This window comes from Lissotriton helveticus, chromosome 10 (assembly GCF_964261635.1).
Source record: "Lissotriton helveticus chromosome 10, aLisHel1.1, whole genome shotgun sequence".
NCBI classification, from domain to species: domain Eukaryota; kingdom Metazoa; phylum Chordata; class Amphibia; order Caudata; family Salamandridae; genus Lissotriton; species Lissotriton helveticus.
The window spans coordinates 1056071533-1056081805 of NC_136071.1; the positions used below are offsets into that span (position 1 = coordinate 1056071533).

Here is a 10273-nt window from a genome sequence, read left to right on the forward strand (position 1 = left end):
GCTTTACAAGGTCTCATGGGGGGAACTAGAGTGAATTTAAAATAGACAGCTGCATGGTCAGACCAGGAGACTGGCTGCACTGTCAGTATATCTAGATTGGGATGGTTGGAGAAAATACCATCTAGGGTATGTCCTGCCATATGGGTCGGGCCTTCGACCCATTGCTTCAAATCCACTCCCTGCAGTAGGTCAATCAGATCACGCGTATCTGGATCCGAACCGCATTCGAGGTGAAAGTTAAAATCCCCTAGCAGGGTAACGGATTCGGCACACACTGCTACTTCAAGTAGATTACTCAAAGCTGTAACGAATGGGGCTTTGGTCCCTGGGGGCCTATAAACTAGTACCCCTTTGAAGGTTTGATGGTCAGATGAGGTGAAATTAAACAAAAGAGCCTCATCTAGCCCATTAGGTCCAGGTTGAAAGGACCCTCTAATTGAGTTGTGGTAGATAATGGCCAGGCCTTCGCCTTTCCTCTTTTCTCTATTTTAAGTGTAACAAACATACTCCGGAGGGGTGGCGATAACGATGTCTGGACCTGAGGCAGCATCGGTCTAGGATTCAGTGATGAATGTTATCATTACTCCCCCATCCAGAATTAGGTCCGCTACTTCAGTACTATGTTTAACCAGTGATCTAGCGTTAAGGAGTAAACATTTCACAGAGGGGAGTTCTTTCCTCACTGGTATTTTCTCACAGGCCTTAGGGGGCACAATGGGTTTCCAGCACAGTCTGGGCAGAACCTGTAGGCGGGTTAGCGCACTGGTGAGGGTTTCTCAGTACGTCATCCCCCATTTCCAGAGTAGTGCAGCTTGTCAAGTTACTACTGCCCCTTTCCTTTCCTTCATAAACCTATCACAGTGCAACACCTGATGACTCTCCAACTAATCCCAGTGCAACACTTTGTACTAGTAGACCTGGTGCAGCACAGTACCCAGTGACACAATTCTCACAACGGTTCACTTTCATTGTACACTAGATACCACAATTTTAAGCAAGCACAATAAACAAATCAATTACTTTATTCGATTGCCATACATAACAATTACAGTAAACCTATGTGCAACAAATTACCCAATTAAAAATACAGAGTTAAAACACAATTAGGCTAAGTGGTTGATGTTTTAAGCTCCCTAAATACAACAGCAAAATAAATCAATTTCTTAAAAATCTAAACAAAATCTGGTATAGAGACACTAATAACAAATAACATTTGATCAATGTGTGCTATATGCAGAAGTGGTAGACAAACAAAAACCTCAAGGGTCCGCCATGTGAGTCCCAATCAATCCAATCATATTCTTCATTGATGAGTGGTGATGCTATATAACTAAGAACATCTTAAGGAATATTGAAAACTGAAGAACACACCGTAACATAATTCTACTGAAATGTTATTTGCACAAATCTTGCACTCCCTGTTCCTCCACCCAAACAATCCTCCGCAAATTCTGGGTGCAGGAAAACTCCCTGGTTTATACAAATCACTACACGTGAAGGACTAAAAACAAGGGGAAAGTAAAACAGGTCCCAAACCTTTGGGTAATGTCTAAAAAAGCAGATAAAGAGGAAGAGAGAGAAAAGAAAAAGGGGAAGAAAGAACCTTTCTGACGAGCCCAAAAGGTTTTAAAAACTGCCCTCACCCACTGAATAGTGGCATGCTTTAGCATAGGGCAGCTGACACACCCTGGCGCAGACCAATGTTTGTGGGTGAAACTCCTATATTTTTATTTATATAAAAGAAGAATTATTTAAGTAGAGGCGTCCCTCTTGCAGAAAAGAAAAATGATTAAAACTGTCTGAGTAGGTACCCTTCTAAATTTTATTGTAGGTTCCACTTGGCAGGGTTAAAACAGTTTGAGGGTGTATGGGAGAAACATCTCCATTGCCCTATCTGCTGTACCAAGAATTCATTGAAGAAATAATGTTTTCTGACAGAAATACATGCAAATTCAAGTGATGGGATAAAATCAGGGTTCTCCAAACCGGTCCTGGAGGGCCGGATCCATGCCAGATTTTTTGCATATCCCCATTTAGATAAATGTAGTTATTTTAAAAATCTGGCATTGATCCGGCCCTCCAGGACTGGTTTGGAGAACCAAATTCTTCTTGGGCTAAATCTTCCCATGTAATGCTCCTTCTATTTTTTGCTAACATGGGTAATGGCTCATTAGTCAAAACTACAGGCTTTATTATGTTATTAAGCCTCCTTTTATTTTTAATTTGCATATAGCCATGTCTGAACTGGGGTGGCAGAGTGGGCTAAAGAATGGTGATGGATTAAACCCAGATCTTTTGACTGGGTGTGAGTGTTTGATTGGTTCGGATGCTCCGTCCATCACCACCCCCTTTTGTACTCCTTTTATTTTTAGGCCTAATGGGTCAAGGTCTCTCTCTGTCTCAAGTTCCATTTCAAAGTCTAATTCTAGCCACCTCATTTCTACATTAAGAAAGATGTAGGCAATCAGAATATGCCTTCCTTGTCCATGAAATGTGTACAGTACAACTATGTAATCATGTGACTGGACCTACAGCCTACAACAGTAACAGTCAAACAACAGGCCATAAAAATACCATATTGACTTAACACTTGGGTGGCAACCTAGCACGTGTCCAAGCACCACAGCTATTCCATTGCAAAATCGGGTCATGCTTTTTGACAGGAGATACTGATGTCTCTATATTGCATTTGGGGCCTATTTTGTAATGGCTCTAGGCAAAGCAATACATTTGGGGCAGCCTTTTTATCGGTAGAAATGTGGGAAAACTGAATAAACGGAATTTTGTGGATCCACACTGATTCAGGAACTTTCCTCACATGACCATTAGGAAGATGTGTAATTGTGTAAAAAAAAAAGCAAAATGTGAGGTTTGCAGTGCATTGTGGGTAAGAAAACATTGCGGACACACTAGGCACAAAACACTGGACTCCACTATGTATCTAGTTTTCATAAATGTCCCTGTTAAGGCGGTTTATCTGGTAACCGGCTGTCTGTGTGCCCAAATACTTCAGACAGTCAGTATGGCAAGTGAGAGAAAATTGCGATTTACCCCTATTGTGCTGCCCATTTTGTGAAAACTACACTTAAAAAAATATTTTTTACTATGTATTAATATTTTTTTTAATGATGCATAGAATGAATTAAAAGCAGTGTAATTATATTTTAACAAAATGTAATGTTACTAAAATTTAAAAAACTCAAAAAAAAAATTTAAAATAGGTTACAATTATATAAAAAATATTTTATTTTTATGTACATTTTAACATTAAACTATATTTATATTTTAAACGGTTTCAAATATTTTAATTTAATTAAAGATTATTCCCTATGGGGTTTTATTTGAAGTCCCTGTTTCCATTATTTTCGATTGGAAGGTGCTGGCAGTATCAGTGGTTGGCCATGTGTGGTCATAATTCTGTTTCTTTTTGTCACTAGTAAATTAGAGTTGAAAATGTGGTTCCGCCCCCCTGTTTAGGGGTGGGGACATTAGAGACCACACCTATGCTTAACTTTAAACTCAGATTTTGCGACTGTTCAAAAGTATTAAAGTTACAGAAAAGTGTAAGAGTAATTTACATGTGTGAAAAATTGCTCACAAGTGTAAGTTACCTTTGTGAATAGCTCCGGTAATGTCACTAAGCATGGTGTTCTGCCTCCTGATTTATATTTTTTTATACATTTATCATGCCCATTAGTTTGTATTGTCACATACAAGTGTTTGCTCAACTGTGGTCCTACTTGATAGTCACACCTTTTGTTTCATTTTAGAACGTTCTTTTTGTATGTTAATTAGTCTCTTACTACTCAACACATTATATAGTTCTCAAATATTATATTATCATTGTGTAACTATGTATTTTTTTGTCAAAAGGTATCTACTGAAATTAAATACATCTAAACATTGATATGACATCCATGATGAATCTAAATGATGCTCTACCTGCAAATACTGATGAATGGACAAAGGAGCATGTAAGAAAATGGATGACTGAGACACTGTCTATGGATGAAAAGTATAGTGAAATTCTTTACAATGAAGATGTAAATGGAGAATCCTTAAAACTTATAGACAGCACTCTTTTGAAACGGATGGGCATCCCATTTGGACCTGCCATACAAATTGCACACAAGTTTAAGTTACTATACTCTATAACAAGTAAAACTGTAAGTGCAGCAGGGGGGCAAAAACCTGGTGAGGACTTTCCAAAAGTTAAAGAAGCAGAAGCAAAATCATCAGAAAAAAAACAAAAAAAGGTTGAGCATTGTGAGATACAAGCTGACTTGTTCACAAAAACTACACAAGACAACATTGATACTACTGGGAAAATCGATAAAACTGTAAGTGCAGCAGGGGAGCAAAAACCTGGTGAGGACTTTCCAAAAGTTAAAGAAGCAGAAGCAAAATCATCGAAAAAAAAATCAAAAAAGACTAAGCATTGTGAGATACAAGCTGACTCGTTCACAAAAACTACACAAGACTACATTGATACTACTGGGAAAATCGATGTAACAGAGTCCAACTTATGTAACGTGAAATATGAAACATCTGAGTCCAAAAGCCTTTCCAGTGATCAGCCTTTAATGCCAACGTGCATGCCATATCCCTTCGATGATTTTCATAGTAGCAAACGCTACATAGAGCATCACATACTATCTACACCAGAAACAGGAACACTAAACTTTATTGACCCTGTGCACGAGTTTAAACTTTTTGCCAACACTGGTAATGCTACAGAAGATGAGCTCAAGATTAAATTTTGCAATGAAACCTTTAGGTTTGCTGCTGCTTGTTTGAATTCACGTACTAATGGAACTATCCATTTTGGGGTTAGGGACAAACCACATGGGGAAATTGTCGGAGTGGCAATTGAGAACAAAGGGTTAATCATCGACTGGTTCAATCAGATGTTCATGCACTATTTTGATGTAAAAAATGGTGATAATCAAAGCCAACTTGAAGATGCAAAAAAATGTATTCGTGCACCAAGATTTGTAGATGTATTAAAAAAGAATGACATTACATCAAATAAGTTTGTTATAGAAGTAGATGTGGTTCCAAAATACTCCACAGTCCAAGGAAAAACATTCTTTACGTATCAGCAGATCCCAAAGGAATCAAAATCAGAATCAAAACGAGAGACCCAAAAAAGTGAAGAAATGTGTTGTTTTCTTCGCGAGGGAGCTAGTTCGAAGGATATTTTTGCAAATGTCCTGCGAAAAGAAGCAGGCTATAAAAGTTACATTGCAAATCGACAATCTTTAGATGAATGCCGGAAAAAAGCAGAAGATGAAATAAGACCAAGCCAAAAAAGAAAGGAAGAGGAAGGTCTTAAGCTTGTTAGCATGATTACAGGTAATAGAGATACAGGTAATAGAGACAAGCTGGATAATTCTTACTACAAATGGTATATTTTAGTGTCAAATAAATGCCATCCAAATTTATTACTACACCTGAGTTTTTTAAAAGAAATACAGTGGTTTGCTGTTTTTGAGTTCGACCCTGAGTCTGAAATGAATGGTGTTTGTAAGTCATACAGAGAAGAACGAGCAGCAAATCTTTATTTTCCTAGTCAGTTCCAGGATGTTGATGACTCAACTGCTGACAAAATAGAAAAACTGAAGCTTTATCAGCAGACCAGTTGGATCTTCTGTAATGGCAGGACAGACCTTGACTGTGAAGATTATAAACCTTTAGAACCAATGTTATGGCGAAAAGAACGGGCAGCAGAGGTAAAAAAGCTTGTCTCTTTTTTCTCACGCAAAGATATCATGGAACGGGGGAGGTTTTTGGTTGTTTTCCTCTTGCTATCTGTAGTGAATGATCCCATGGATCCTATCGTCGACATCTTCCGTTCCTTTTATGAAGAACTCAATGGGGCCAATGACATATTGTGCATTTGTGAAGGTGAACAATCTGGCCAAAGGTGGAAAGACCTGCAGTCCAGCTATGACATTTCAGAAAGATGTATTTGTAACTTAAGCCTTGAAGAGATAAATGGCACAATCCTCAAATTAAAATCTGTCAGAAAATCATCTCTCCGTTTTTTGCCCTCTACTGGCAGTTCTTCTTCTCTCCTACAAAGGAAGGATGAAGATTTCATGCCTACTCTGGAAATTCTCTGTGAAAATGAATGTGAAGACACTGAAATAGAAAAAAATCAAAAGCAGTTTAATGCCTTTAAAAAAACACAAGAAGAACATTTTTACAGGGGTGGAAATGCCACCTGGTGGAACTTCTACTTTTCTTCAAAACATCATTCAGTCCCCTTCATAAAAAGGGACAGTTATGAGAGACTAGAAGAATTAATCATGTCGTGGTCTCGGTTTGAAAAACAAATGTGTGTTAAAATCATTACTGTGTTCCACCATCCAGGCTGTGGGGGCACTACTTTATGTATGCATTTACTTTGGGATTTAAAGAAGAAATTCCGATGCGCTATCTTAAAAAACAAAACCGCTGACTTTGCAGAAATTGGACGGCAGGTCACACACTTAGCCACCTACAGCTTCAGCAAGCCATCAGATTACTTTCCAGTGCTACTCCTTGTTGATGATATGGAAGAGGAAGAGAATGTCTACATTTTGCAAAACTCCATTCAAGCAGCTGTAGCAGACAAGTATATCAGATATGAGAAACCAGTGGTTATCATTCTAAACTGCATGAGATCGCAGAATCCTGACTCAAGCTCAAAGAACTATAGCACAAATAGTGTTGCTTTGATTAATGTGTTGTCCCAACAAGAACAACGTGCCTTTGCCAACAAATTGAAAGAAATTGAGATGAATCATGAGTGTCCTGAACATTTTTATTCTTTCATGATCATGAAAAGTAACTTTGATAAGCAGTACATACAGAAGATGGTGCGAAACACACTTAAAGGTCTGAACATAGAGAGCAAGGAAGCTCAACTAATTTCTTATCTAGCACTATTGAATTCGTATGTGAAGGATTCCACTATCTCATTATCACAATGTGAAGAGTATCTAGGAATGAATGCTAACAAGAGTTTCTGGGGCCGTGAAAGTGTAGAAGATAAAATGGGTCCATATTCATGTATTTTGTTACGCATTGAGGTAGAGGAGTATGGCAGATACCAAGGTTTGCGTTTAATTCATCCGCTGATTGCTGATCAGTGTCTTGAAGAATTAAGATCATCATATCACCTAAATAAAAGTACCATTATGCTACAATTGCTGGAAAGGGAATGTATGTTTCATAAAATAGGAATCGGAAGAGATCGATTCTTCCAAAATTTGCAGTCCATGCTAGTCACTAGACAGCGGAAGGAACATGGGGATGATGCAGACACTTTGTTCTCTCCCTTAATTGAAGCCATACAAGAAGAAGAAGGGACGAGTGAGGTTGAAAATGTTTTGATTAAGGGGACAGACCTATTCCACCAAAATCCTTTTATCACACAGGCCTTAGCAAGACACTTGTACATAAGAGAAAAAAACTTTTCAAAAGCAATAGGTTATGCTAAGAAAGCAAAAAAGATCGCACCAGATAACTCCTTTTTATCTGACACTCTAGGTCAGACTTATAAAGCTCAATTAAAGCACTGGATGGATGAAAATGTGAAAAAGAAGACTATAACAAGTGAGGAACTAAAGTATCTTCTTGATATTGCTGTGTCTGCCTCAGACGCATTCAAGGAATCTCAAGAACAAACAGAGAAAAAAGGGAACATAAGGGATGAGTGGCAAAAGAATAAAAGGAAATATGAGGTGTATAATACAGCTGGTTTTCTTGGGCAGATAGAAGTGTGTCAGTACACTATATCTATCCTAGAGTTAGTGCCGTGTTTCCACAAAAGTGATCGTTTATCAAAAGCACACATGATACGGTATCTGTCAGGGAGCTGTGATGTGCCAAGAGACAACAACGAGAGTGGTGACACTGCATATCTTGACGTACTCAAGGAATACCATCATTACCTAAATAATCTAAAACTTAACTTGAAAAAATCTTTTGACTTCTTTGATGACTATTTTGTTCATTTTAAACCAAGAAATATCTTAAGGGAAAGTGCTGAGATAAAAATACGCAAGAAGGTTTCAGACTTTTTCCGAAAATACACACATATGTTTTTAGATCCTTCCTTGTTAGGAAGTAGGCAAGTCAAACAAAACAGCAGCACAGTCTTGCAAACTGTGCAATACAGGGCAGACCTGGAAGCATCTAAAGCAGACAGGTTTGCTGGATTATTGGAGTATCTCAATGGTCATGAAAAAGATAAAAACAAAATGGAAGACATTGTGAACAAATATGAATTTTTGCTTCAGCAAAACACAGACAAAATCATTTTGAGAGATAAACAGAATTTCATTATTGCAAACATTATACTCAACTGCATTAATCCGAGATCAAATAAGGTATGTAAAATCACAATGCTGAAAAAACATCTCAGAGACGTTCTTGGGCTCGTTGGGAACGATCATAGATATTCAGAACCATATTTCCTTGCCTCGTTACTCTTCTGGCCCACAAAACAGCAACACGAGTTAGATGGTGATTCTATGTTGCTGGAGAAATATGTTTATTCAATGAAGAATTTATTTAAAAAGCACTATGATCATATGTGCAGGTCTAAGCAGCCAATTGCACATTTCTACCTCGGAAAAGGCAAAGAATTAAATAGGTTTATTCACAAAGGTAAGATTGATCAGAGTTTCAGCACAATGCCTGCGCGGGATTTATATTCCCTATGGCAAACTGGTGAGATCTGGAGGGAAAAAGATGTTGAAACACGATTGCTTCGGCTTACAGGCAGGACAGAAAACGATCTTGTCTATGTGGAATGTGGTAGTAACGACAAGATCAAGATCCCTGTACGACCTGTTTATTTAGGCCAACTTAGAAGTGGCAGAAGCATTGAGAGAGTCTCTTTTTATTTAGGATTTTCCATTGAGGGCTTAATAGCTTATGACATACAAAGCATTTAGAAGACTCATTCATAAGCACTGAATAGGACACTTTACTACGCACGTGTTTACAACGTGTGCCATTACCCCTAATTTTTTTATCCGCAAAATCTTTTACAACGCAATCCATTACAACACATTCCCCATTACAACGCAATTGAGTATTCTAACTCCAACGGGGTGTGGCGTTGGGGAATGCGTTGTAATGGTTTGTGGTGTAAAGCCCTGTAATGTAAAATATTTTGCAGAGTAAAAAATGCAGGGCAACGGCATGCGTTGTAACACATTTGTCATAAAGGATGTTTAGCATAGGCACTTAGTGGGCATTTGTGATACGTAGGCACTCTTCCTCCGAGAAAGCAACATCACATTTGGGAAATGATGCACCACATATTTATTTTTTATGTAAACTTCAGTAAACACAAAAGGTTTCGGACAATGCAGGAGTAGAATCTACCAATCACCCAGTTGAGGAAACTTCAATGCGCGTTATTACATACTAAATTATGTCAACAGTTGCCTTTGTTTTTAAGGGCAGCCTTGCCTCAAAATGAAAAGTTTACAATGAATGCCTTTAAACACTCTATTTGTATTGGATATTTCTGCTAGATTATTTACATATTTTTGATATACAATATTTTGGGCATAGATTACCCACCTTTCAGTGCTGTTTATATCAAGATTGTCTAATTTTATAGTAAATGAATTTCTAGGACATCTTATACTTTTAGTAGTCTGGGGGGTTCTCACTTGTAAATATTTTTATCAAGAGAGGTTGTTCTGCGTTAGGAAGTATGCATTTGTTATGTAAATGTACCTCTTAATCAATGGAAACTGAGGTGTTAAATAGATATGTACCAAAAATTAACTTTCATAGTCATTTGTCAAAAGTTCAAAAGAATTCAGATATTCAGTGTGGGATGAAAACATTGTAATGTAAATATTAAAAGTAGAACAAATAAAGCTAACGTTAAAAACATGTCTTAATTTAATATCAGTTTGGTTACGAATTGTTTTACACTGTCTCCCAGAAAAATACAAATTAAGGGGCTCATTAGTATGGCGGACGGAAGAGCGACCGCAGCCCTGGAGTAAGCAGAAACTGCCTTTTCCGTGTCCGCCTGCCGCGGACACCCCGTCCGCCATATCAGGATGGGAAAGAGTGTCAAAATTCCGTCCGCGACGGTAGAGCACGCACCGCCGCCCAACTACACCCGACGACGCGGCGGACGTAACCAATCCAGAGACTCCGCCATACGTACTGACGCCTACGACTGTCCCCCAAATCAAGATGGCGGAAAATACACATAAAACCGCTGCGGAAAAACAACCTGTCTGAACACGGT

At 38.2% G+C, this 10273-nt stretch overlaps 1 protein-coding gene across 2 annotated transcripts in view; it reads left to right on the plus strand.

Annotated features, from left to right (window-relative positions):
* The window catches only part of LOC144784759 (sterile alpha motif domain-containing protein 9-like), a 232380-nt gene extending 222474 nt beyond the window's left edge, over positions 1 to 9906 (plus strand). For both annotated transcript variants that reach the window (XM_078663764.1, XM_078663765.1), the window contains one exon: positions 3874 to 9906. In XM_078663764.1, the coding sequence (XP_078519890.1) occupies positions 3909 to 8948 (5040 nt within the window). In that variant the 5' untranslated portion in view covers positions 3874 to 3908 and the 3' untranslated portion in view covers positions 8949 to 9906. The remainder of the gene's footprint in view (positions 1 to 3873) is intronic.
* The last annotated feature ends 367 nt before the right edge of the window (positions 9907 to 10273 follow it).